This window comes from Pleuronectes platessa, chromosome 18, assembly GCF_947347685.1.
Source record: "Pleuronectes platessa chromosome 18, fPlePla1.1, whole genome shotgun sequence".
NCBI lineage: Eukaryota > Metazoa > Chordata > Actinopteri > Pleuronectiformes > Pleuronectidae > Pleuronectes > Pleuronectes platessa.
This window is the reverse complement of record NC_070643.1, coordinates 20,174,248-20,201,225: the sequence shown is the minus strand read 5'-3', so window position 1 is coordinate 20,201,225 and position 26,978 is coordinate 20,174,248. Positions and strand designations below refer to the sequence as shown.

At 46.6% G+C, this 26,978-nt stretch overlaps 1 protein-coding gene across 6 annotated transcripts in view; it reads left to right on the top strand.

The window, feature by feature from the left end:
- The window catches only part of pleca (plectin a), a 69,845-nt gene that overhangs the window by 24,770 nt on the left and 18,097 nt on the right, over nt 1–26,978 (top strand). For 3 of the 6 annotated variants that reach the window (XM_053447530.1, XM_053447531.1, XM_053447532.1), the window contains exons 2-20: nt 12,915–12,976; nt 14,948–15,037; nt 16,627–16,704; nt 16,820–16,912; nt 19,806–19,972; nt 21,704–21,819; nt 22,049–22,155; nt 22,316–22,435; nt 22,528–22,623; nt 23,482–23,609; nt 24,118–24,211; nt 24,360–24,514; nt 24,819–25,191; nt 25,293–25,370; nt 25,458–25,619; nt 25,727–25,831; nt 26,131–26,226; nt 26,364–26,489; nt 26,678–26,830. In XM_053447530.1, coding sequence (XP_053303505.1) covers nt 12,915–12,976; nt 14,948–15,037; nt 16,627–16,704; nt 16,820–16,912; nt 19,806–19,972; nt 21,704–21,819; nt 22,049–22,155; nt 22,316–22,435; nt 22,528–22,623; nt 23,482–23,609; nt 24,118–24,211; nt 24,360–24,514; nt 24,819–25,191; nt 25,293–25,370; nt 25,458–25,619; nt 25,727–25,831; nt 26,131–26,226; nt 26,364–26,489; nt 26,678–26,830 — 2,399 coding nt within the window. Of the gene's footprint in view, nt 1–6,758; nt 6,934–11,097; nt 11,306–12,914; nt 12,977–14,947; nt 15,038–16,626; nt 16,705–16,819; nt 16,913–19,805; nt 19,973–21,703; nt 21,820–22,048; nt 22,156–22,315; nt 22,436–22,527; nt 22,624–23,481; nt 23,610–23,961; nt 24,033–24,117; nt 24,212–24,359; nt 24,515–24,818; nt 25,192–25,292; nt 25,371–25,457; nt 25,620–25,726; nt 25,832–26,130; nt 26,227–26,363; nt 26,490–26,677; nt 26,831–26,978 lie in introns of those variants that run through there. The other 3 variants (XM_053447528.1, XM_053447529.1, XM_053447533.1) reach the window with 3 other exon arrangements.

The following is a 26,978-nucleotide window of genomic DNA, read 5'->3' as shown; positions in this document are numbered from 1 at the left end:
GTTTGCCAGTTGGAGCTGCCAGCCGCTGAGACTTCTGGGATTGGTTTGACATTTTCAGACCAAGATGATTTAAGTTTTTTTTTGCCCAGAAAACGAGCTGCCAACACTTCAGAGCAGCAGGAGCCAGACACAACGAGGCTTTCTCCTCTGCTGCCAGTGGACTTCTGCTTCTCGGTCCAGACACCGGCTCTGAGGAGGCACTTAGACGTTTTCTTCCATTACACTAAACCATGAAATTGTTGAATAGTCATGTGACTCGGCCAAAGATGATATCAAGATAAAAAAGTTCCACATTAGTCAAAGAGATGAAATAGTTTGAAAAATGTGTCTCGTGATTATAATGACCGAGTATGACTCATTTCTACAAGTTTTTTATTCAAGCAGCATCTTTATTCACAAAACAACCTAAGACTGAATCAGATGAAAACTTCCCATGATGCAGATTTTAAATAAATAAACTTTAAATAGGTAAGTTAATTGTGCATTTAAAAAAACTACACAACCATTAAGAACAAAGTATGTGCACGTGAGAACAAAACAGCCCCAGGTCAACAAACAACACAACTGAGTAAAAAAGGTTTTCACAGAAGTGTGTCAAAGGTAAAATCAGAGTTACTTCATACAAATGTAAAAACACACACACACATGTACACACAGTAGAGTCAAGTAAGTACAGCCCATAGAGAGACAGACCTGGTTCACATGTTAAACAAACTCTTTATGTTTAAATATCTGAGAGTTTACACAAAATATCAGTTTGTTTAAATAATATTTGTCGACAGTTGTTAGCTCCGGCCACATTGTGTTGTTCTAGTCTCAACCAAATCAACCCGTCAGGGATTTGAACCACGGTTTTCCGTTAGTCCGTTAACAGTTTAACCCCCAGTGGCTCGATATCGATAATTATCACGATAGGTATCACATTATTATTTCTTTTCGGTTCCACGACTTATTCTTATCTCCTGAGTGAAGTTTTAAACTCTTCTGTTATGGACACAGATAACAGACAAACACCTGATTGGAGTTTCTTCTCTTAGAGGATGTCGCACCTCATCAAACCTTAAGAGATAAATATCATATATTGGTCTTGTGTTGTATTATGTTGCTTTTGATGAAAGCTATATAAAGATAATTGACATTGTTTTATGACTCAGGCCTGGTCTGTCTCCGGCCTGCAGGCCCCAGGCTCTGAATTCTCCTCCGTATATAACATGACCCTCGTGTGGGCCGTGTCTTGAGGTCGAGGTTGTGTCTATTTCTGTGGTTTTATTATGGAGCCGGGTTGTCGACTGGCATCACGTTGCCGTCGTTGTGCGATCGTGACACCGGTCCTGGTGTTGGGTTCCTGCACCGCTACACGTCTGAAAGTGACACCGGCCCCCCCCCCCCCCCCCCCGGAACAATGTCCTGACGACACAGACACTGGCGGCAGCGGGCGGCGTTTTGCCTGCGGCGACGCGGGTTTGATGCCTCAACAGTGATGTTAACAGGTGTTGTGTGTGTCTGTGTGTGTGTGTGTGTGTGTTTTTTGCAGTTACAAAAGTCAAATTGTTTTTAACCACGTTACAAACAGAGACATTTCCCCTCAGGGCTCCTTAATAACAGGGCCCGTGCAGAGGGAGAATGCCCCCCCCCCCCCTTGTGACTTAAGGGTTAAATAAGGACTTGGTATTTTGTAGATTATGAAACAGTAGGTTGTAAAAGAATACTTGTGTCTCGTTAAATACGTTTCTGGGAAGCTTATAGACTCCGGTGGAGCTGTCCAAGAGTATGGAAGCAATTAGCTCTTAGGGAAACATACCGAAGTTGCATTATGGGAAAGAATTGATAGCGAGTGGGTGGATTTTTTTTTTTTGATGAGCGGAAAAATAAAATGGGGAGTTGTGGCTTCAGTTTAAAACTTTTGGAACAAGGAGGACGGGGGGAATCGTCCTTGGATGATCTCAAAACCACCATGGAAAATAACTGCACTGGGATTCAGTGGGTAAAAGAAACTCATACTGGGTGAACGAGCTGGAAAGTTCCAGGAGTTTTGCTTCTTATCAGGGCTGAGCCGAGTGTGTGTTTGTGTGTGTGTGTGTGTGTGTGTGTTTGTGTGTGTGTGAGAGACACAAACTGTCCTCATATATTATTAACTCCTGCAGATAGGCAGCAGCAGGAGTGCGGAGGCAAAACCAGTAGAATGACTGGAGCCCCGGGGGGGAGGACTCAACTTCTGTTTCACCACCGCAGAGTAGTGTGTGTGGGGGGGGGGGGGGGAATTAGACCCCATTTAAATAATAAGTGCAAAGTTAAACAGTGGAGAAATGAGCAGAAGAAAGAGAGTTATTGTAAAAGTACAGGAGGAAAAAGGGGAGGGAGGGAGGGAGGGAGTGAGGGAGGGAGGGAGGGAGGGAGAGTGAGTGGCCACCTCTGCCAGAGCACTGAGTCACAGGGAAGGGAGGCGGAGAGGGAGGGAGGGGGGGGGGGGTGCGCCTTCCTTCTTCTCTCTCTGTCGTTAAAGTCGCGGACAACTTTGGCTCCAGCTCCTCTGAAAGTCCGAGATGGCACCACACCCCTAGGCGCTGCCCGCCCCCCCCCCCTAGCCAAGCCCCCCCCAGCCCAGCCCTCCCACGTCCACTCCCCCTTTCACCTTTCACCCCTCCCCTCCCCGGCCCGGCCCACCTGTCTGCACAGCCCTGGGACTCTCCACTTTGTAACCAGGCCCGATGCCGGCTAGCCCCCCTGGAAGTGCGTTCCCGGCCCTGGTGGTCGTGGGCCACATCGTCACCCTGGTCGTGGCGTGGCGCTGGAGAGTGCGCCGGAAGCAAGGTAAGAGCAGGAGGCTCCAGGAGGAGGTGACAGGGGGGGGGGGAGACGTGGAGGAGAAGGAAGTTTCTCTCTCTCCGGCCGTCCTCATGCGTCGTCTCTCTTGTCCTGTGTGTGTGTGTCTGTGGTGAACACTCCTCCTCCTCCTCTTCCCCCTCGCTGGTCTCAGTTTCCTGTGGAATGGAGAGGTTGGAGTTAACCCTGTAGATGCTGACTGTGGAGTGGAGCTCTGTGAGAAGTCCTCACTTCTGCTCCTCTGCTGGTTTCTGTCCTCCAGGTTGTGTGTCTGCACAGACCTGACTTGTGTCCTCGGGCTCTTTAAGGTCCCTGCTCCGGGTGTGTTATCTCGGGCTTTGGTTAATCCTGTGTTGTTAATGGGCTTGTTCTGCCGGTTTCCTCTTCAGTCTTTAAAAAGGTTACAAACCCTTCAAGTGCTGCCAGTGGAAAAAGCATTACAGCGTCCGACCCTGTGACGAGGCTACAGGGAAGCTTCAGGCATGTGTGGCTCTTTAATGTCAGCAGACACACCTTCCCCGGGTTAGGGTTAGGGTTAGGGCTCTGTTGTGTGTTGACACAGCTCGTCACGTGGCGGCCGGCGGCCACACGCCTTCAGGCAAATGATCGGTGACTGTCAGCCTGCAGGTGCCGATAAAGGAAACTTGTTTTTCCTCCGAGGAACCGGTTTGTCTCGGTGAATCCACAATAGACAATGAAGCTTCCATGTAACTATGAATTACCCTGGAGCCACATTTAAACCAGCATGGAGCCGGTAGTTAGAATGTTGTTAAGGCTTCAGTATTATATCCATATTAACTCGCCTGAAAACAATAATAATAGCTTATAGAGGCTGCTCGTTTAGGTCTTGACCGGCTCCCGAGGCTAAAGCTGGTTGATTGACAGGAATCTGACAAATCAGTGAAGGCTTTGTTACGACTGAAAAGACCCGAAGAGCAAGAAGTCGTTTCTACGCCATTGTTCCCAAACGTCTCAGTTTCTGCTCGTCCAGACTAAAACACAGCCCCGGAGTTTTCAAATTGAAACGGGACCAGCAGCGTTTCCAACATTCTCAGTCTCAGACCTCAGACGTCTCTGTCACCGAGTTGATAAATGAAAACGTATTAATGTGGAAGTAGCCAGAATGAAGAAACTCCATCTATCAATGTGTTGTTTTGCTGAAGGTAAATCCGGAGCTGCACTTTAACGTTATCTCTCCCAGTCGTCTACCTGGTGTTATGAAGTCTCCAGGGAGTGGAGGGGGGGGGGGGGGGGGGAGACACACCCTGAGCAGATAAGAGCTTTTCACAGCAGTGACATGTCTGAGTTTGTTATGACAGGTTGTGTGACTTTCAAAGTCAGGTCAGCAGAAGAAGAAACTTTCTCCAGCTGAAAAACAGAGAACCAATGAAACAAAGAGATTTCACTCAGACGTCCACCTGGTCACCCTGACTCTGTGTGTGTTGTGTAAACGTTTCCTCTGGGACTTGTTTGACTGGCAAATCGAGGGCAAACAGTGCAAACCTCGTGTCAGCTCTACTGTCAATAATCAGCCCTTTAGCATCTGAGGAGTTCTGCTTCCTGCTGTGTTGGTGCCGCAGTGCGGACACAGAGTCCACCCTCCTCTTCATCAGCAGCGCTCGGGTTCCCTCTCCTCTTCAGAAAGTGATTCTAAACACAGGAAGGAGGCGTCGCCATATTTTGTGTTGAAGTGCGGTCATTGTTTACATTCCAGGTCCATTTCCAACCTCACATCTGCCGAGTCACATGCTGGACGGGTGGTGTGGAGGTGGAGGTGGAGGTCTGGTGGAGCAAGGTGCCTTTCACACACTGGGAAGGTGGAGGCAGGTTTAAAAAGAGACTTTAACCCAGAGCCAGGTTTATAAAAAGCTCCGGAGCGCCACACATGTGGTCGGGCTGATGGTCGTGAACTCGACACTGGGGACGATGGGACTGTGTCTCCTGGATACGCTCACAACAAACTGGGGGAGGAGGTTGGCGTGTGGGGGGGGATTAACGCAGATCCTTTGGACCTTTTAAAAGGAATCTGATCTGTGTGTGGGCGCACTGATAAAGAGCCATTTACACAAAGTGATTATAAACCACAAACAGCTCCGACTTCCGGCTGTGGACCCCGAGCGCTGGGGGACGTGGTCCCGCTTCGTGTCCCTGGCAGATCCCCGTCCTGCTCTTGTCTTCCGTGAAGACTCAGACTTCACAGCAGAGGCATTAACGCTGATTATCTCCGATCCGTCTCAGAAGCCGCGCCCCAGTCTGCACCAGTCTGCACCAGTCTGCACCAGTCTGCACCAGTCTGCACCAGTGTCCGTGCTCCTCCAGTTTGAATGTAAACCACACATGCCTCAAACAACGCGCTGCAGGACTGGGTTTCAGCTGTGACTCACTTTCCTGACTACTTTCCCTGTGGCCGTAATGACAGACTGGAGGAGGGAGGGCCGCACACCCCCCCCCCCCCCTGGCTTTAAGTGAAAAGTGGAAAAAGAACATGCCAGTGTCGAAGGACTCGTCAAATAGTGAGAACAATGCCGAACGCCCACCCTGTCCCCACATGCCCTGCAGAATAATGAGTGTAACATGAAACACATCAGTGGTGAGCGCCTCTCTTTGTCTGGCTTGTCATCCGGCGCAGTACAGACACAGTACAGTACAGACACCAAGGTCATCGGATAATTACACAGATCAGATATCACTGCTCCTCATGTACAAGGCAACAACTTCCAATATATATATATATATCAACTTTAGCTCAAACTGCTTGAACCAGTTTTCTCGATTCTTTTCTCTTCTGCGGAGGAGTCGAGCTAAAGCAAATATTTGAGGCTCTGACTCTTTGTGTGGATGAATTGATGAATTGGTTTTTCAGTTTGAAGAACAGAGCAGTTCTTTCTCTTTCAGCACATGAACAGTAAGATGATCACATTGAGGTCTATGAAGAGATTCTGCTCAGAAGAGACTTTATTCTCCTGCTTCTCAGTTTTTGGCCCAAATACTTTTCCACAATTTAGTTTGCTAAATATTTAAAGGCAAACAACTGAGACGATAATGAAAAACATGTGCTGGTATTGTACGTGTGTGCAGATATGATGAACTGGCAACTTTACTCTCACTAAACCAATTCTAAAACAGCTTTTTGTGCTTTTGTGAAATCGACAGCCATCAATGTATGTTTTAAGTTTTGGATCTGGTTCTTCTGACTGGAAATGTACAGACACTTGATCTGTTCAGTCACCGAACACATTACCTGTGTGTTCCCACTCTGTGGGAGCAGGTATGTATATAAAAACCACTCCCTCGCTATAAATGACATTTTACTGCCATGACATCAAACCTTCTTTGCTGTCAAGTTGTTGATCTTTGTCTTGACTTGAGAATGAGCCAACACCTGCTCATGAATGTGAAACATGCAGACAGAGAGAATGTGGGAGGAAGGTGATGACTTATGGAGCTTTCTCTCTGGGAACTTTCACTTCTCGACTCTGGGACGGTTTGAAAACCAGTTGGATAATAACCACATCTCCAACTGGAGTGGTTCTGCTTTGCGTTAAGGGGCCTGGGGCGTTGTGTAATCCTGGGAGAGGCACAGCAGAAATAGAGACATGGCGTGCACCGTTAAGTTGTGCTCCCCCCGCGGTGTGAGTATTTCGGGGACGTCCCTCCCTTGTGCGCTGTAATGGCACAAATCATTTTTACGCACGGAGCGAACAGCGGTGGAGGACGACACAGGAGCAGATCCACACAACAACACAAAAGGGGGTTGGGCTTGTGACAACGTTTCTGCAATCGGACACGACCCCGTGTTTTCTTCTTCTGCTCCATGTGGCTCGGATAGAGGAGAGGGGGAAGTTCTGAGGGCTGGTTCCTCTCAGGAGAAACACGCGAGTCCAGGGGGCGGTTTTCGAGTCGAGTCTGGCGCGCGGTGGCTTTTACGCGCGGCACAGACGCACACCGGGATGGCCGGAGTGGGGGAGAGGACGCACGCTGGTGCCGACCCGGTAACGTCCTGGGTCGGGCGACCGGAGTGGGAGATGCAGTACCGACGGTTTAACTACATCCACGAAATGAGCTGTGGCGAAGTGGGCGCGCATCTGTACAGCCGCATGTGCTGCGCAGGTAGGTTCGAGCGCTCGGCCGCCGTCTCCATCTCCCAGTAACTGGACGAGGCTGTGGTGGGGAGGGGAGGGGCAGCTGCTGGTGACGGTGTTAACCCTTTCCTCTCCTCCGTCAGGGGACGGAAAGCCCCGAGACGGGGGGGAGGGCACCAGCCAAGTTTATTATGATCTGTTTTCAGACTTTTATAGAGTTCAAAACAAAGGACATATTGTTTATTAACAGTGAGAATAATATGTGAAAATTAATAATGTACAGAATAGATGATGAATTGTGTGTCTGAAAATTATGAAGCATTATTTTGATGATTACATTTTTAGACCAAGATTCTGCTTCTCAGACAATAATGAAAATAAGTTTGGCCAAAATTAAAAAATTTGTCAAGTTTGAGGGCATGAACTTTATTTAAGTTTTTTTCTCCATTATTTCTGACATTTATTAATAAGAATAATAACTGTCCAGACTGACCCTCCCATTGTAGAGCAAGGGTGATGTCCATGAGCAAAGTTCTATCATTGTTTTGTTATTTCTATGATTAGACTTTTGAAGCAAAAAATTATATAATTATAATAATGTAGAAAAGAGATTATTAAATAAAAAAAATGTGTGAAAATCTTTTTTCCTGATCATTAAATAAAAAATTCAGTTTCTCTGATGTCAAATTTTATTAATTTATGGTCCAAAACAATTAATTTAAAGTTGTCACCTTTGGGTATGGGGACTTTTATTCACAAGTATTTTCGTCATTTTCTGACTTTAACTAAAAGATGAATAGATTAAGCCAAAATGTATAATTGTCAGATTAGTCGAGAATGAAAAGTCACATAAATGTTATGAGTGCACATTCTGACATCTGGAGATGATCCTGTGACGTGAGTGACTCAGTGTTTCACCGATGACTCATCATGAACACGCAAATGAAAAGTAAACATCTCTCTCTGTTTACCCTCCTGAGGATTCGATTAGAGATTCTCTGACTTCTCTCAGATCCGGCTCTAAGTGCTGTGAGAACTCGTGTGTTCCTCCTTCTCAGAGTTGTAGATTCCTCCAGAGGTTTGAGGCCAGAGCTGCTGGTCTGCAAACCAGAGCTGCTGGTCTGGAAACCAGAGCTGCTGGTCTGGAAACTGGCAGCCTCTGTGTGTTATTGCTGCTTTGTCATAGCAACCACTCTCCCAGTAGTGACTGGTCTGTAAACACGAGTCGGCTCTGCAGGGCCCAGACTGACCCTGCACTTTCCTCACAGTAGCCCTGGCCTCTGATTACAGACAAGAGTTTGTTGGCTCCTCGTTAAACTTTCAAGTGGATCATGTACTGAAGAGCTTTCTCCTGTACTGACGCCTTTCCAACAGTAGAGGGAGACAAACGAGGGATTTGCAATTAGCTCGTCTTCTCTTTAATTGCTCTCGGTGATTCCACATCTGCAGAACAAAAATCCAGCAAATATCCAGTCTCATATTCTCACAAGCAGAAGACTGTAAACACCATGAGGGGCTGATTGTGTGTTGGGGTGTGAAGATGATTTTCATATTGGGAAAGAAAGATGGAGTCATCAGTTCTCTTTAATTACGGGAGGGAGGATCTGATGTGGGCAACTTAAAGGAAAACTTTAAAAAGCGACACTGCCCCATGAATCCCTCTGTGCAGCTGGAGGTCACTTGGGTTTGTTGTCCACGTGCATCTCCCTTGTTCTCCTCCTCCTATCACTTCTTGTTTTTGGAGTAAATTCCTCACAGTGATAACAGCAGGCGGATCTTTGTCTTCTCCGGGAGCAGTGCATGCCTTCCTGCCCTCTCTGCTGCCAGCTTCGGGCTGGATCTGCCCCACAATGCCCTGCAGGGGCCTCCATTCCTCACCGTTGGCAGAGTTCCCTCTCTGAATCTGAAACCCATCCATCGTTCATCCCTCCGTCGTAAATCCCGTCAGGAGCTGGGAGCCAGATGGCGTCCCGTGCTCCTGTCAGCTCCTCATTCCTGTCGTCGGGGGGGCTGACGCTGCATGTTGTCACTTGTGCAGATATTAGGTGTACGGTGCAGATGAGCACTGGGAGTTCTGGGGCCCGGGTGGAGTTATCGCAGAAAGGCGGCTCCCCCTGTCTGCGAGCTGGTTGGGGGGGGGGGGGGGGGGCGCACCCTCTGCAGGAATGTGTAGACCTGCTTCGCTGTCATTGTAAAAAGCTGCTATCAGCTCCCTCGGGTTTATCTCTGTGTGTGTTATCAGCAGCAGGCAGAAGAGAAACAACCACACAGTACTCCTCTGTCTGTGGTTCTGATAACAGACTTGTTTTAATAACGTCATTATATCATCAAAGAGCTTGTTCCTCTTTGTGCAGCTGACTCCATGTTAATGTTTGACGGCATCATGGGACAAATTTAGTTTTTTTTTTTTTTTAGATCTGCACAAAATCAAAGCAAAACTAGAAATGCTCCGAGGCAAGAATATTAATATTTGCGATTTGCCGTCAGTAAACATTTGCACAAATCCTCTCAATCGTAGAAATGTCTCCAGCTGGGATTTTAGAGACTCAAACTAATCACTGCAGTATTAGTCCTTCTTCAGTCACACACATATATATATATTTTAAATTCTAGGGTTTCATGTTTATGTGCAGCCTGCAGGGTTGAGGTCTGCAGGGAAGGTGCAACATCGGCAGCTTCCATTTCTCAAGCCCTGACAAGCCCCCTCCCTCTGCTGGCATCCCAAACATCTCTGCTTTACAGCCTGATGTCTGGAGAATTGATGCTCCCACGGGTGAAAGGTGCTCCAGGTGCTCAGGAGCTCCAGGACTTGTTAGCATGGAGGTGTGAGTTCAGAGCCCCCTGGACATCTGGAGCTGGCTGCAGAGATGTTGTTGTTGTTTTTTAGATCATCTTGTACAAATCCAGTACTTTTCTTCTCATGCACACAGACACACACTGTTGTCTACGTCCACTCTGAGACACAACAGCTGCTTTGTGTCGGGGATCGTTCTCTGCAGCAGTGTGGTTGCTCCATTAAGAGTCTTTTTGAAAGCTGTTCCTTTTGTCTTTGTTTGTGCGTCTGTGGAGAGGAACCGGACAAACAGAAGCTTTTATTCTGGAGAGCAAAACGTATCTGGAGAAGAAAAATCCAAACCCCATGCTTCACTTTGAGCCTGGCAGGTTGTTCTCATTAGAAAACTTCACTTCTATTCCTCCTGCTGCTGGATTCTCTCCTGTTCAAAACTCCGACATGAAAACAGAAAAACCTTTTGTTTGTCTTTAACTTTGTCCTGATGTGAAGTTTTCTTGTGGTTCCTGAAAGTCAAGGTCGTTGTTTCCTCTCCTCTGCTCTGGTGCCTCCTCGCAGGGTCTCTGTGTTCAGGCTCATCACTGAGATTCTTCCACAGATGTGGATTTGAGTCGGGGGGGGGGACAGGCTCCAGTGACTGTTCTGCAGCTTCGTCTGTATGAGTCTCCTTTTCCTGGATTAGTGCTCTTTATAAGAATTAAACATCATGTAAAAGTTAATTGGGGTTCCAGCACTGTCGTAAGCCGTCAGTGCCTCTGACCCTTCTTCTGATGATTCATCCCCAATGGAGCTCCATGAACTTGCTGCCGCTTTTTATTATGAAATGCAGGATGTCGATTTGTTCCATTAAAAACGCTGAAATCATGGATATCAGAGAATCTTTGCACATATCAAGCTTTAAACTTAATTATCCTGCAGCAATTACTAGGAGAATAAGAGCGTAAAATGTTTGCTGTGATGGATTAAATGTCTGAAACCATTTGCAATGAAAATAAAAAACAACAAGAAACTAAAAGAAACAATTGAAAATGTAGATTATATGTGTTTTGTGAGCAAATTAAAGATACAGAAATTCTACAAAAATAAATATAATGATAATAACAGACTTAGAGACAGGTGAATGTAAGTTAAGCTCTTTACAGTTGGATCAGTGCAGAGGTGTGTTGGCTCTGAGGGTCTTTACTGTTTCATCTCATAACAGTTTGAGTCCTCCTCTCGCTCGGTGGTGAGTGACAGCCACTGTAACTGACATGGCCCGAAGGCAGGCATGTTGCAAGAGCTGCTGAAGAAGAATAAGTGACTGTCAGAGAGAGGGAGCGAATGAAGACAGGGTGGAAAAGAGGGAGGACGACTGAGGGACACACCCACGTTAAGGACAGGCTCCTCCACTGGAGCTCAGGAGACCACAGCAGTCTCTGACAGGAGACGACGTGGCCCCAGGATCTGCACAGGCCGGCTTCAGGTTTGAATTGAGATCACTGGGTTGACTGCAGCGTGAGGATGGAGCCGAGGTTCAGGAACTACTCCTCTGACAGTGTGGGCAGTGACGGGGTCTTCATAGAGGAGACGTACTGCCAGGGCCGGCTCAGAGCCATGGATCACAGGAAAGGTAGAGTTGGTCTCAGTGTTCACTTTGTGTCCGAGCGTCTGAAGCTGGGTTTCTTCCTGCTGGAGGCTTCAGATCAGGAAGAACATCAAGGATCAGCTTGTGGATCAGTTCATCCTCTGAAATACTTTCTTTCTTATTCCTTTGACTGTTTTTTTATTCAGGGGAAAAACGTGTGTAAAGGAAATTTAACGTTTAAATTTGCACGGAGTATATTTCTGTCTGTGGTCGTCTGCTGCCTCCCTTTAATCAAATGGGCCGCGCCCCTCTATGTGTCACACATGTTCCTCTTTTTATTGGTTGAATCTGCTGACGCCCATCGAAAAGGGAAGAGCAGCAGGAATCTGTTAGAGTTTAATGTGAGGACTTCCATGAAAGAGACAGAGGAACTGAAACAATGCAAAATGAAATTAAACATTTATACATGGACACCAGTATTCAGAGTGTTAGAGCATCATTTAAACATCATATTTAAAATCAACTTTTAAATATATACCATTGCCTTTTTTATGTAGTTGAATAAAACCTAGAAAATCGTATAAAAGGGCAAGCGAACACATGATACTTGTCACCTCATCTGAAAAACCTTCTTTGACTCAGAGGATGAAAGGAAACCAACCCTCTGTGGCTCCAGGCCACAAAAAAACTCCATTTGCAGGAGGAACAGTGAAGTTTGTTTTTCAGCCTCTGACCTCGATTCCTTCTCCTGGTTTTTCAGAAGCAGCTGTTTCCTGATATAATAGTTAATGAGAGAACAGGCTGTTTTTATCATTTGAGTTTTATTTCCCACTTTTTGTGAGTCATCGACACGATGCCACCCTGAGATTGGCGCCGGCGTCTTCTTCTTCTTCTTCTTCTTCTTCTTCTTCTTCTTCGGTTTCTCTGTTCCCTTCTCCATCTGATCGCTTGTGTAAAACAAACTTTGATGCTGAAATGTGGTTGATAACATTTCTGGTAAACATGGCAGAGCCGAGACAATAATCAGGCTGTGAAATCAAAACCACTGCAGCAGATTTCCTGCAGGAGAGGACATGTTCCTGTGGAGGTGTGAACCTGTCGGAGGTTATTTACTCGTTTCCTCCGACATGTACGACACCTCTCTGTTTTGGTTTTGATGGACAGGTTCCCTCCCGAGTCATGGGAGCATCTTTAATATCAGACTGTGTGAAATCTGGTGGAGCCGAAGCTCTTCTTCTGTTTTTAAGTGAAGAGATTTGTTTCCCTGTTGGGTCTCGAACCAAAGCTGTGGTTTTGAATGTTTCATAACTGTCTAGTGAAACAGCTGTTTGGGCTCAGGACCCTTCTGAAGCCTCGGAAAATACATCTTAATGGAAAGACTGTGGCTAATAAACAGAAACAATAAACTGAACAAAAGCAAAGTCATCTTAAAAGCACAAATTTGTGGCTTTTTTTCCACATGAATTATCTTTTCTGCTCTCGTCCCTTTAAAACTGTTCAAATAAATCAATAAACTTCCATCAATGGAAACATGGGGGGTGGGGGGGGGGGGGTCTGGAGCTGTGAGACAAAATGTTCAGCAGGAACACAAAGAAGGAATTAGCTTCTATTTAACCACAAAATTAATGTTTCTTGTTTTTCTGTCTTTCTCCAGATGAACGGGACCGAGTTCAGAAGAAGACCTTCACAAAATGGGTCAACAAACACCTGATGAAGGTCAGAACCAACTTCCTCTACACTCAACCACACAAATACTTTCACATTTGGCTCGATTGTAAAATCCAGAAACGATCATAAAACCTTTTCTTGACTTAATTTTGGGGCATATTTAAAAGTAGAAACTCCAGATGTCCTAAAACGACCCCGAAGCTTTTTTCCGTTCCAGTCGAATTCCAGCGGTTTCACATCTGGTTCCAATAGATTAAATTACTCCAGAGTTTCTCTGGAGGTTCTCAAACGTCTGACGTCTGCTCGACCTGCAAGATAATCTGCAAACAGACGACACAACAAAATCAGATTGTAGTTCCCTGCAGCTCGAGGAAAGTGAAGTCCACACATGCTGTTTGTATTTCACCGTCGGGGGGGGGGGGGACGTGAGTCACAAACACCTGGTCTCACTTTCACCGCGGTGCCGTCGGCCCGGCCTCACTCAGGTTTCACATCTGGACTCCAGAGCGTCAGGGGAACACGAAGCTTCCGGAGCTGAACTCCTGCATCGAAACACGTCAGCTGTCGTGAATAATGTAAAGAAATAACCGTGAAGCTTTCTGACCCGTGAAACTTTAGAAGGGGAAAGAATTCCACTGTGTGATATGAGGAGTAAAGACCCTCAGAGAGAAACTCTGTTGACAAGGGAAAAAGTTAGTTTCAGCTTCTAAAACGAGAGGAGAGGACTTTTTTAAGTCACAATAAAGTTAATAAGTGAACGTTTTATACTGTTGATTCAAATCAGGGACAAATCAAGCTATTTGAAGACATCACCCTGATCTGAGAAGCTGTGAGTGGTATTGATTTTACTTCAATTGCTAATCAATCAACTCAATCAACAGATGGATTATTCACTGTTTGTCTAATCTGTGTTTTCAAATCAAATAACGTCGTCACAGATAAAGACAAAGACAAAGAGGTTCAAGACAATCTGAAGTCACCTGGAGCGTGTCAGCGTCTCCTCGGAGGCAGAGTCCAGGTCTTTGTTTTCACACGGGAACTGACTCGTGTTTAAAAACCTGAGGAATGTCGTCTGCGTGCGTCCTGCAAGACGGACGCTCTGTCCCTGATGACTCACGATTTTTGTCTCCGTCTTTGTCGGGAAAACTTCCTCAGATTTGGGTCCAAAAGACTCGATCCCCCCCCCGAGGGTTTTTGGACTCGTGGTCACAACAGTCCCGGGATTAAAATGCGAGGCCTTGAACGCTTCATGGTCAACTCGCTCTGTCGTGTCCTCGTCAATGAAAACCAGACGTTAATCTGTGTTTTAATGTTCATAGTGTTTTTCTTTAGTTTCAAACATGAATTGAATCGAACTGTCTTTGTGTGACGTCTGTAAACCAGCTTGTTCTCCTCCTGTCTGTCCCTCTGTTCTGTCCCTCTGTCCTGTCCCTCTGTCCTGTCCCTCTGTCCTGTCCCCGGCTCTTTCCCTTCGTCTCACATGATTCTGTTCTCTTCTTTCCATCCTCCATCCGTCCACCAGCACTGGAAGGGACAGGTAGGTGTCTGTCTGTGAGCAGAGTGCTGAGTGGACACCGGTTCAGTTCCTCCTGCATGTTTGACCTTTACACCTTCTTTTTGTTTTTAACACCGATTTGTTTTTTTCTAACTGCTTTAAGAGACTCATCTGCAGTGCAGTGGTTTTTTAATGTTGTGTAACTTCGACAGTTAAACAATGGATAGCGCAACAAATACTACACAAATGACAAATGACACCAAAACACAATATTAACGACCTGTGAGAATAAGAACCAACTTTCATCAAGTCCCTCCATGTTCCGTGTTTTCATCCATCCCTTTAAAGTCCTTTTAAAGTTTCAGATTTAAGTTATTAAGTCAGACCTGGTTGTGCCGGCTGTGGTGAGATCAGCAGCCGTTTGTATTGTGTCCCAATACAAAAGCAGCGATTTGACAATGACTCTGATTGATTATAAATAATTTACCTCCGTGAATCATGTTCCTCCCTTCTCGTCCGTCCAGGCCCAGAGACACATCACCGACCTGTACGAGGACCTCCGAGATGGACACAACCTCATCTCCCTGCTGGAGGTGCTCTCCGGAGAGACACTGGTGAGCCTCACTGACCTTTGACCTTCACACCTGAGGACGCGACCCTGTGTCTTTTTTCTGCCGGCTCTCCAGCGCGACCCCCTCTATGTCCCTGTCCTCTTTGTCCCAGTGTGTTTGTCCCAACTGTTCGGTGTCCGGTCAGATATGTCCCCGCTGGTCCTCTCCACTCTTGCATGTGTGGAACTCCTCGGGACACGCTGAGGCCTTAAAAACACTAATTTTCATGATTTGCTTCCATCTCGTAACCTTTCTGCACTGACCTGTCTGACCCCTGTTTTTTTTCCTTTCTCTAATTCCTGTTTGCTGACCTCTGCCCCCCCCCCCCCCCCTTTTGCCTCTGCCTTCCTCTCTTGCGATGCTCGTGCTGTGGTAGCCGAGGGAACGTGACGTTGTGAGGAACGTGCGGTTGGTGAGTGGCGCCTGGACCGTGGCCGGCCGCCTCCTCGGGCGTGGCATGTGTCACCCCCCCCCCAGGTGGCTGCTGGGTTGTGCATGATGACTGTCGCACCCCCCGTTTACTGTCCCCTGTGTCATTGTCCGTCCATTCGATCTGAGACAAACTTTCTCAGGTGTCTTGAAGGAGTTTGAGCTGGTTTGAGGAGCTGGTGGTTACAGGTGCATGTAGATTCTACTAGAAGCAGTAGAAGTGGGTAAAGGACCATGTTGCACATCCATGTAAAATTCAGTGTCGTCTGCATAATGACAAACTTTTCAAGGCAAATTTCAGTTTTCATATCCCGTTATTTGTTTTGTGGGTTTAAATCATCAACAACATGATACTGTTAATGTCTAGGAAGCACAAAAGCAAAAGTCTGTGGGACCAGAAGTTGACAATCATTCGAGAAACTCTCCCGAAGAATAAGTAGTGAATTGAAAAATGCTCGTCCTAGATCACACTGCAAGACACGAGATTCAGACACAGCTAAGATCCCAGTCTGCAAACCAGTCAGAATACAGGAGGACACTGAATTCACCAGTTTAAAACACTGGGTGTAGTCCTGTAGTCAAGACTAGGACTATTCCAACAGATGTAAAAGGTTAAAGAGCTTTGACAGTAAACAAGTTATCGTCACTGCAAGCTGATAAATGTTTAACCTAAAACACAAAGCGGCTGAAAGCTTAACACGTGGAGCACTTGATGCATGTCACAGCCATCACTGCTCGACTTCACTGTCACAGGTCAAATCTGAGACACTCCAGATGTTTCTGAAGTTGTTAGTCGGCCCCAGAGAAGAGATCTGAGACTGATGACCCCTGAGTTTATCATTCATCCTCATGCTTTCACCTGCAGACATCATGGCTGCATCTCTAATGCATCTCCGGGTCACTGAGGGCTCACGTCTGACCCTGAACGCTTAGATCACAAACACGTAGAATTTGAATCACACTTCAAATTTGGTTTAGGTTTGGAAGCCCATTGGCTGTGAAGCTTCTAGATCCAGTAGAATAGATTCCTGTCGGTGCTGCTGGGCCCTGACACACCTGCTCCCTCGGTCGGGGGGGGGGGGGGGGGGGGGTGTTGCTGTTTGTTGGTCTGTCTCCGACCTCGTGTGTCGTCTCCTGCTCATGTTTGGTCTCGTCTCTCGTAGCCGCGGGAGAAAGGACGGATGCGTTTCCACAAGCTGCAGAACGTCCAGATCGCTCTGGACTTCCTGAAACACAGACAGGTCGGTGGAGGAGAACAGAGCTGCTATTTGATCTGTTTGATTCTACATGTATAAGTACAAATACACTAACAACCCTGTGACCTAAGTAACTGTATTTGTATTCACACACCTCCAGGTGAAACTAGTCAACATCAGGAACGATGACATCGCAGATGGAAACCCCAAACTGACCCTGGGTCTGATATGGACCATCATCCTTCACTTCCAGGTAACACACACGATTCCCGTCACCAGAACCGGACCAACCAATCGGTTAAAACAACCGATGTGAGCCGACATGAAAACTTTTATATATTACAGAATAAACACATATTTTGAGAGGAATATGTCGAAGTATTTCCACCTTAAAACTGCAGAACACTAATTCCACTCGATTCAAACAGCCCCGGGTTTGTGATGTCACGAACCTAATAAACCAATCCTGTCAATCCTGGCCTATTCACTCCTAAACTGCAGGGGGCGCTGTGAGGGGGCGATGGTATACTCTCCATTGAGGAAGGTGTACAGCTACATTCAAACCATTTTTCATGACAAACTTTTTAAATATGTATTTACACAGAAAGGTTTTCGGCCTGTAATAAGCTGCTGGAGAAAGACTTTAATTCAAGTTTTAAAGTTATATAGTTTTGGTTCAATATGTTTTAGTTGTCTTGATAGTATAACTTATAATTGTATGTTAGTGGTCAGTAATTGTTGCCAAATTGTCTTTTTTATATATTCATCATCCAATAAATCAACATTATTTTTAATCCTATGATTGAAATCGATCAGGCTCAACTTTCTCTGTAAAGCCTTTTAATTATGTCTTTGAACCTAAACTGGGAAACTAGACAAATTTAAATTAGACCTATTATTTAAATGGGTTTTACTTTTGTTTTGCCTGGATTCAAGTCGAACAGACGGAGCCTTGTTGTAAACGGCTGAATCATATTTCTCTTTCTCGTGTTTATGTTTCAAACTTCTCGTTGGCACTGAATTCAGATTATTTGACTGACGTGCGTTTTTTCTCTTTATGGTTAATGTTGAGTGATTAGTTTAGTTTCTGCAGCGGTGATGAAAATCAAAGTGCTTTTCCCTGCGAGGACTTTAATCATCGGCCTGGTGTTGACACAGCAGTTTCTGAACAGTGGAGTTCGGCTGCCAATCGTTTCCAAACGGGCGATATTGGACATTTGGCTGCGATTATCCTCTTATACACAAATACCTGCTCTGCTGCACCGAGACTAAACACTGAAGAAAGACTTTCATTCAGTTTTTTTTTGTTGAGGATTTTCTTTCGTTTCTCCTGTGAAGCTCGATTGGTTTGAATTGAATCTAAATGTAGAGACGTGAATCCTCTTCCTCAAACGTAAACAAGTTGAAATCTGGTCTGTGGGGGGGGGGGGGGGGGGGGGGGGGCGAGCTGCTTCAGTGGGGGTTTCTGATGAGAGGGATTTCCGCTCGGCAGATGGTTCTGTAGATTTTGGAAAAGAAGGCGTGGGAGGACACGATGCTTCTTTGAGGCCATAATGATTATGATGGTTATGTTGGGATGTGGGATGGTTTGACTCATCCCTCAGTGTGACTCAGTGGTTCCCACGGGACAGCTGGCACCGAGTCAGACTCTGTAGAGAACTCTTTCTTTGTGTGTTAAAAGTCGCTGCAGCTTTCCAACCTGGAAATACGTGTTTTTCTGTCGCCGTCAAAGTAATAAAACCCAAAACGTCCCTGTAGATCTGACCCAGAATCTCTTTGTGTTGGCACGAACAATGGTTCATTTCCTCCGGGCTCCTGCAGGTGCAGCTCCCAGTTCTGCTCGTACTCAGGTGACCGCTGGGAATGATGGGCCGCTCGGAGCTGGGATTCTCTCAGCGCTGTAAAAACAGAGTCTCTGGGCGGAGGTCCTGTTTCCATTCGGCTCCTGACTCACAAGTTGCCCACGTCCACAGTGAGGCACCGGGGTTTCCCTTCGACAGGGAAAATAGCAGAAGGAAGAAATGTGGCATTTTTTCCCTCCTCCACCCTTTCCTGCAGAAATGATTAGTTCTGCTGTGACTCATCAACGCAGCCGCACGGAAAAGAGTGAATAGTTTACTTCTTCCAGTAAAAGAAACTTGAAGTATCAAGCTTCATTTAATAATTCATCAGCAGCAGCTAATGTGCTGTAGATGTACCGATGCATGGACGTTTAAAAATCACATTATGCAGACGTTGAAAACTCTAAAAAGAGGTTGAAGATGTTTATTGTTATTTAGTCTAAGATGGTTTGAGACACTAGGTGGCGCTATGAGCTATATTGAACCTATAAAAGCAGATTTTCTTTATTAAATTTGACAATAAATGAGCTTTTTAAAACAAGCGTTTAGTTTTCAGCTCAAAAACACATAAAATCTGCAGAATCACTTGTGAGGTTTCCTGTGATTGTTGCTTGTTCTTACATCGTGTGCCTCGCTCAGAGAGCTCCACCCTGCTGGTGCACCAGGTCGACCAAAACAAACACCCACCTCCTCTCATCCAGGTCATCTGATTATAGATTGGACACACACAGAGACTCCTCGGTGGTGGATTCACGCAAAAAAAACTAAACTCAGTGTCACTCAGCTGCAAAATCAAACCAGACTTTACCTTGAAGACATTTGTATTGATTAGAATCTGCTGTTGGTTTTGTGGTCACACTCGAGAGTTTCACTTCTGTGTTCTAGTGAATTCGCCCGTAGACTTTTTATTGCACGGTCCAACTTTCATTCACAGCAGCCGAGGTTTATCCTCAGAGCTTCAGTGTAATTTAGTGACTCACAGGCTGATTCCTGTTTGTGCTTCTCTGAAGTTAATGGATCTCATGTGGCCTTCAGGAAAACAAGTGGTGGTTTGGTATTTGGAGGTTTTGATTGTGACTCATAGTCCAGAAAAGAATCTGTGGGCAAAGCGGAAAAAAAGCTTTTTTTGAGCCCTTCAACCAAACACTTCAATTATATTCAACATACACAGAAAAAAGTCATGTGGCACTGTGAGCAAATATAACATTTATATAAACGTACAGCTTTATATTTGAGGTTTAGGAAGAATTCAGTGATGTTGATACGACCCTGATGTACATCTCCTGCTCTCGTCCTCTCGCTCAGATCTCAGACATCCAGGTGAACGGTCAGTCGGACGACATGACGGCCAAGGAGAAGCTGCTGCTGTGGTCCCAGAGGATGGTGGAGGGATACCAGGGCCTGCGCTGCGACAACTTCACCGGCAGCTGGAGGGACGGCAAGCTCTTCAACGCCATCATTCACAAACACAGGTGAGACACACATCCAGGTCAGAGCCCGGGAAACCTGCTGATTAAAGAGGAAACACAACTGGGTAGAAATGGAAAGATGGGAAAACGTGGAAGGATTTTGTTTCAAGGGGTTTTCTGACTTTGATATTACTTTAGCAAAGACTATTTATACCCATAGTGTTTCCAGCACTCTTCCTCCACCTGATCTTCAGTTATGGGGAAGTGTAAATATCCTCTGGACTCTAATGTTCCCTCAGACCTGTCGTAGTTGACACAGGAATTAAATTTCATCCATTAGAGTCTTAAAAAGGTCTTAACTTGAACTTGTTGAAACCTGCAGAAACGGTTTAATTCATGTTTGCAGGTTTTCACTGCAGATAAAGAGTTTATAGAAGCTTCATAAACTTCTCCACCTTTACAATTTAAATCTGCATCCTAATCAGAATAATAGTCGGTGGTATTTTTAGCCAGATTTGGGTTAAAAAGATATTCACGTGTACAGAAGTGGTCTGAAAGGCACTGACATGAATCCAGGCCGTCAGTCGTTCACACTGAGAGGAGGCGGTTGTTTCAAAGCCCTGATGTTTTGGGTGGAGTGCCACTTGCAGTCTGTGTGTGTGTGTGTATGTTTGTGTGTGTGCACAGACACACAAACCACCCCTGCAGCAGCGCTCACCACACGGCACAGACTCCATGTCGAGCTGCTGCAGCTGGCCTCGCTCCCTGTGAGGAGACGGGGCGTTGTCTCTGTGGGGGGGGTGGATCTCACTGGTTAGAGAAAAGGTCGCCCTGGAGGCGTGCTCTCTCTGGAGGCTCGGCGGGTCGCAGCAGAACGCAGGTGCGCCATCCACAGATTCTTTGTCGGTGGAGGAGGAAGAACGATATGCTGAGTTCCTGCAGGACGCACTCGGACATTTGGCTGAAGAGGATTTTAATTTCACTTCAAGGATGAGATCGTTATCGCCGTCGGAGCCTCAAACGATTTTATAACTTCAGTTTTTGCCTGGAAAACCTTTTTAGAGCTTTTCATCGTGACCACTTGCAGCCATGTTGAAGCTGAAGCGCAGGTTCAGCTCGAAGCGGCGCCTGAACAGCACGTCCAGCAGCACCCAGGGCTCCGTCAGCGACCTGGACGACAGGGTGGTCATGCTGTGCGAGGACATCCCGACCGAGAGCTCCTTCGACTCGGGCCAGGGCTCCCACAGCCCCGGGGCCCGCTCCAGTCGGGGGTCCCACAGCGAGGAGCAGGAAGCGGGACAGGAGCCTCACGTCTTCCCCCTGAGACGGGACAGGCCGTCCTACAGGCAGGCGTCCTACCTGGGGAGGGAACCAGCTCGGCCCTACAAAGACTACTACGTCCAGAGGGTGGTGGAAGTGTACGCCGACTTCTGAACTCTGCAGAACATTCTGTGAAATCTTCTTAATGACATGTGCTCACACGTTATTTAACTGCTCTCATCCTTCCAGCAAAGATTCTGTTTGGTTTAATCCTCCTTGCGAGTGAGGACTCTTGTTTTTTCTTGCCCTCTCTGGTATTAGTGGAGAACAACCTGCCTCCGGCAACATAAAATATTAAATATGTGAGATAGCGTTTGAAACCTGTCAGCTGTCAACGTGCAATTATGGCTGGCAGGTCGTAAAAAATGAGCGAAATGTTCAGGGGCTAAAGTTAAAAATATATAATTAAGGAGTCATTCCTTCTCAAAGGTCACGACCTGTTTCTAGTCTGACTGCTCTGGTTTGCGTCCGCAGGCCCGCGCTCATCGACATGGATCAGGTTTACCGACAGAGCAACCAGGAGAACCTGGAGCAGGCCTTCAGCGTGGCGGAGCGGGAGCTGGGCGTCACCAGGCTGCTGGACCCCGAGGGTGAGACCAGCTGACCTCAGACAAGAGGGAAACACCTCAGGGATATTTGCCTCTTGAGAAATTAAAAACTGTCTTGGCCTCTGATGATCACTGTGCAAGTTATGACAGATCAGGATTAACTGGTACAAACTTTATTTCCATTATCAGCTTGAACCAAGACCTCAGCCTTCCACTTTCCAGAAAACACCCGATTCCAGTTCCATCAAATGACCTTTTCCTCTCTTTCCAGATGTGGACGTGCCTCATCCAGATGAGAAGTCCCTCATCACGTATGTCTCCTCCATGTATGACGTCATGCCCAGGGTGCCGGACGTGCAGGACGGTGTTAAAGCCAACGTGAGTCGTCCTCTTCCACGGCATCGAACCATCGTCACATCGTGATGAAGCAACAGAGACACATAGAGACTTTAGCATTTAGAATTTGTAGTATTTATCTCTCTGTTCCTGTAGTAAAACTTGGTCCTCCAGGTGTGAACGTGTGTGTTTGTCTCCCCAGGAGCTGGAGCTGCGCTGGCAGGAGTACTACGAGGTGGTCACCGTGCTGCTGCAGTGGATCCGACACCACATCCTGGTGTTCGAGGAGAGGAAGTTCCCCAACAGCTACGAGGAGATCGAGGTGAGCGGCTCGAACACCTGAGAACTCACTGAATAAACAGAAGAAGGACATCATCGGTGAAGAAGCTGACTCGTCTCTTTCCTGATCTGCAGGTTCTTTGGCGTCAGTTTCTGAAGTTCAAGGAGACCGAGCTTCCTGCGAAGGAGGCGGACAAGAACCGCTCCAAGTACATCTTCAAGTCCTTCGAGGTGAGCTCTCATGGATCTGCTCACAGGATGTGTGGAAGCAATTTGTACCGAGGATCCTCAAAGCTGCTGTAATTAAATGTACCCGAGAGCAATTACACTTCCACACTGATAGTTTACACAGAGTAGAAGAGATTAACTTTCTGTTGGGATTCAAACCGTCGGTATAAACGTCTCACCACGTGTCCAGGGCTCGTTTAACTGGAGGAGACTCAATCAAGGTTCCTCAAGTAACAGATGGTTTTTATTTTGTGTGTTTTACGTCAACTCTCAGGAGACACACGGCCTCAGACACACAACCAGGCGTTTAACACATAGTCTGTTCCATATCTATGCATTTGTTAGATTCTTGTTTTTCTTGTCACTGTGGTCATTTAAAAAGTTGCAGATCCAGGTGCAGTGCAAAGTAGAATTTACTGCTTTCAAAGTCTGGGAATCTAAACATCACAATCCAGAAGTGCAGCTGTTTTCCTCTCAGGTGGAACACGCCCACATGTTTGAATGACTGAGATGATTCTACTGTTGTTGTGATAGTCAGAGTTATTTATACAGATCGTTAAAAACAGGAGTTGAGCCAAAGTTCTTCAGTGCGGATGAAACAAAAGTAAAAACGTGTGAGATGAAGATGCAGTACAAGACACACGAGATAAAAGTAAATGAGATTTTGAAAAAAGTCAAGAATCACGAGACAAAATCTGAATCAGAAGCTTTAAAGATTAAAAGAAATTAGATTTAAAATAAGTAGAAACAGAGAAAAGCTCTTTAGTTTCAAGACGAGATCGGGGATTAGAAGAAGTTTGGAGGAACAACTCAAGAGCCACAATTGACTAACTCAAGTGGATGAACTTTCCTCTGCTTCAGGCTGCAGTCCAGGCCGGTCACGTCAAGGTGCCCCCGGGCTACCACCCCCTGGACGTGGAGAAGGAGTGGGGTCGTCTGCACGTGGCCATCCTGGAGCGAGAGCGCCTCCTACGGACCGAGTTCGAGAGGTGAGTCGACCAGGAAACTTAAAAAAAAACCATCACACGCTCAACCGCTCCCACCAGACATGAAGGAAGTGTCCATGACGGTGACTCATCCCCGAATGGTCGGGTCCACTTTTGTAACACAACCACACTGAGTTGGCTTTGTCGAGTGGAAAGTAAAAAAACACCACAAAAAAAACTCACATCAGGGCGAACCCATGACAAACGTGTCATCGCCTGGTAACAGCAACACAACAACATGGTCATCTGATCGACTTTTTTTCATCACATGGTGGGTGGGGCGATTTATTTAGCTTCTCAGGTCAGTTAAGGAAGTTTAGTTTTTAAAAAAAGTCATCGTGTGTAGTTGAGTTCGACACAGAGCTCCGTCATGGCTTTCATGACTCAGGGATACGACTTCAGCTTCTCCCTCCGCCGGAGGACGGAGTGAGTGTTTCACTTGAATCCATTAATGTTGCTCTAATTACGTGTGTCTGACCTTTGACCTCTCTCTCTCTCTCTCTCTCTGCAGGCTGGAGCGGCTGCAGAGGGTCGTCAGTAAGGTCCAGATGGAGTCGGGGGTGTGTGAGGAGCAGCTCAACCAGGTGGAGACGCTGCTGCAGACGGTGAGACACCGATAAAGTTTCATTTCACCCAAAACAAAGAAATCTGTCAGAGAAATGATGGTGGCCACACGCAGCGCTGTAATTCATGTGTGTGTCTGTTTGTGTGTGTGTGTGTGTGTGTGTCTGTGTGTGTGTGTTTGTTTTGCAGGACGTGAGGATGATGAGCTCGGGGAAACCCCCTCAGCACGCAGCAGAGATGGAGGCAGATCTGGAGAAAGCCGAGGGGATGATCCGCTTCCTCTTCAACGACGTGCAGCTGCTCAAAGACGGGCGCCACCTGCAGGCGGAACAGATGTATCGCAGGTGCAAATGAAGCAAACAACACACATATTTGAAAAGACTAAAGATGAAGAGTTTCTGGAATTATCAGATGAATTAATGGTTGGAGCTCCCGCTGCTGATCTGTGCTTTATGAATTTGATCAATTTTTAATCCCTAAAGTTGTTTTGTCCATTAAACAGTAACTAAACAACCTTAAATCTGTGAAGTAGGAACAACAAATTACGTGAAACCTTTGATTGATAAGATTTAAATTACTAAAAACATATAATAATTGTTGTTAATTAATGTTCAACTCCTCAGCACTAACTGAACGTCTTTATTCTAGAGTGTATCGTCTCCACGAGCGTCTGGTGAACCTCCGCAGCGAGTACAACCTGCGGCTGAAGTCCGGCGTGACCGTCACCCAGGTCCCCATGACCCAGATCCCCATGACCCAGATCCCCATGACGCAGACCCGGATGGCCCAGGTCCAGGTCCTGCAGCAGGCCCCCATGAGGGTGCGGCCCGAGCTGGATGAAGTCACCCTCCGCTACACCCAGGACCTGCTGGGCTGGGTGGAGGAGAACCAGCGGCGCGTGGACAACGGAGAGTGGGGATCCGACCTGCCCACGGTGGAGTCACAGCTGGGAAGCCACCGCGGCCTCCACCAGTCTGTGGAGGAGTTCCGCTCCAAGATCGAGAGGGCGAAGGCTGACGAGGTACGAGGGAAACCAGGAGGACATGTTGGGAAATGGAGGACAGAGATTTTCTACTGGGTTGATTCATGATCATCTGACCTATGACCTCTTATCTCCTCCAGAGTCAGATCTCTCCTGCCAGTAAGGCTGCGTACCGCGAGTATCTGGGAAAACTGGAGCTTCAGTACGGAAAACTCCTGGTAAGTCACAGCAGACGAAGAGGAACCTTCACATTAGAGATATAAGGATTCTGATCTCTGTGATTCCTGACCTGTGTTTTCCTGCAGAACGCCTCGAAGGCCCGGCTGCGCTACCTGGACCAGCTCCACGCCTTCGTCAGCGCCGCCACCAAAGAGCTGATGTGGCTGAACGAGAAGGAGGAGGAGGAGGTCAACTACGACTGGAGCGACCGCAACCCCAACATGGCGTCAAAGAAGGAGAACTACTCGGTACAGTGACAGGGAGACGATGTGCTACACACAGCCACGTGATTCTGGATTCTGCTGTAAACACTGGATGATGTTGTTGTTGTTGATGTTGTTGTTGTTGTGATCAGGGCTTGATGAGAGAGCTGGAGCTCCGGGAGAAGAGGGTGAACACGGTCCAGGCCACAGGAGACAAGCTGCTGAGGGACGGACACCCTGCCAAGCAGACTGTGGAGGTAGAAGTCCACTGATATCACACTGAACACTTTTAGAAACATACAAATAAAACAACACACAAACGTCCCAATGCACAACAAACATCCTCTATTTATCCTTGCACCTCTTAACTATGATATAAAGTGAAAAAAATGTGAAACCATCATAATTTAAGCCGCTTAGATACGTGATATGAAACAAATAGAAATATGAAGAACTTACTGAAATAAGACAAGATTCAAACCAGGTGTGTGTCAAACAGAAGACCTTTACCTTGTTGTCCTCTTCATCAGTTTGTCTCCTCCTCTTCCCTCCTCAGGCGTTCACTGGAGCTCTGCAGACTCAGTGGAGTTGGCTCCTCCAGCTGTGCTGCTGCATCGAAACCCACCTGAAAGAAAACACCTCCCATTTCCAGGTGTGTTCCCCGACTTTGTTTCTCATCAACTCTCTTAAGACCAGATTCATGTGACTGGTGTATCTGTAATGAGTTAAAAAAAGCTCATCTGGAACAGATACAGTAAAACTTAATTTCCTCACGTTCCTTTCTCCCAGTTCTTCTCGGACGTGAAGGAGGCAGAGGAGCGGATCAAGAAGATGCAGGACACGATGAAGAGGAAGTACACGTGTGAGCGGAACATCACGGTCACGCGGCTAGAAGACCTGCTGCAGGACGCGGCCGTGAGTTCATTCATCACTTTAAACAGAATTAATATATTTCAACTGTTGATTTAAATCATCACGAGAAGCTAAAATTGACGATGAAATAGATCTACAGATTTTAAATCCTAACTTTAGACCAGCTTCACAGCAGCTTATGAGTTTGTGTTTTTATTGATTTTAATCTGACGCACGTTCCTTTTCAACAGGATGAGAAAGAGCAACTGGCAGAGTTCAAAACTCACCTGGAGGGTTTGAAGAGAAGAGCCAAGACCATCGTCCAGCTGAAGCCACGGAACCCCACCACTCCGCTGAAGGGCAAGCTGCCCATCCAGGCTGTTTGTGACTTCAAGCAGATGGAGGTGAGGATCACACACTGAGGTTCTCTCCTCTCTCCTGTAGCATCAGCTGGTCGGTTTAAAAAGCAGGATTATCCAAAAACAACCAAACAGATTTTCACAGAACTTGTTGGAAGGATGTGAGATGGGTCAGGAGAGAATCCAGTGAATT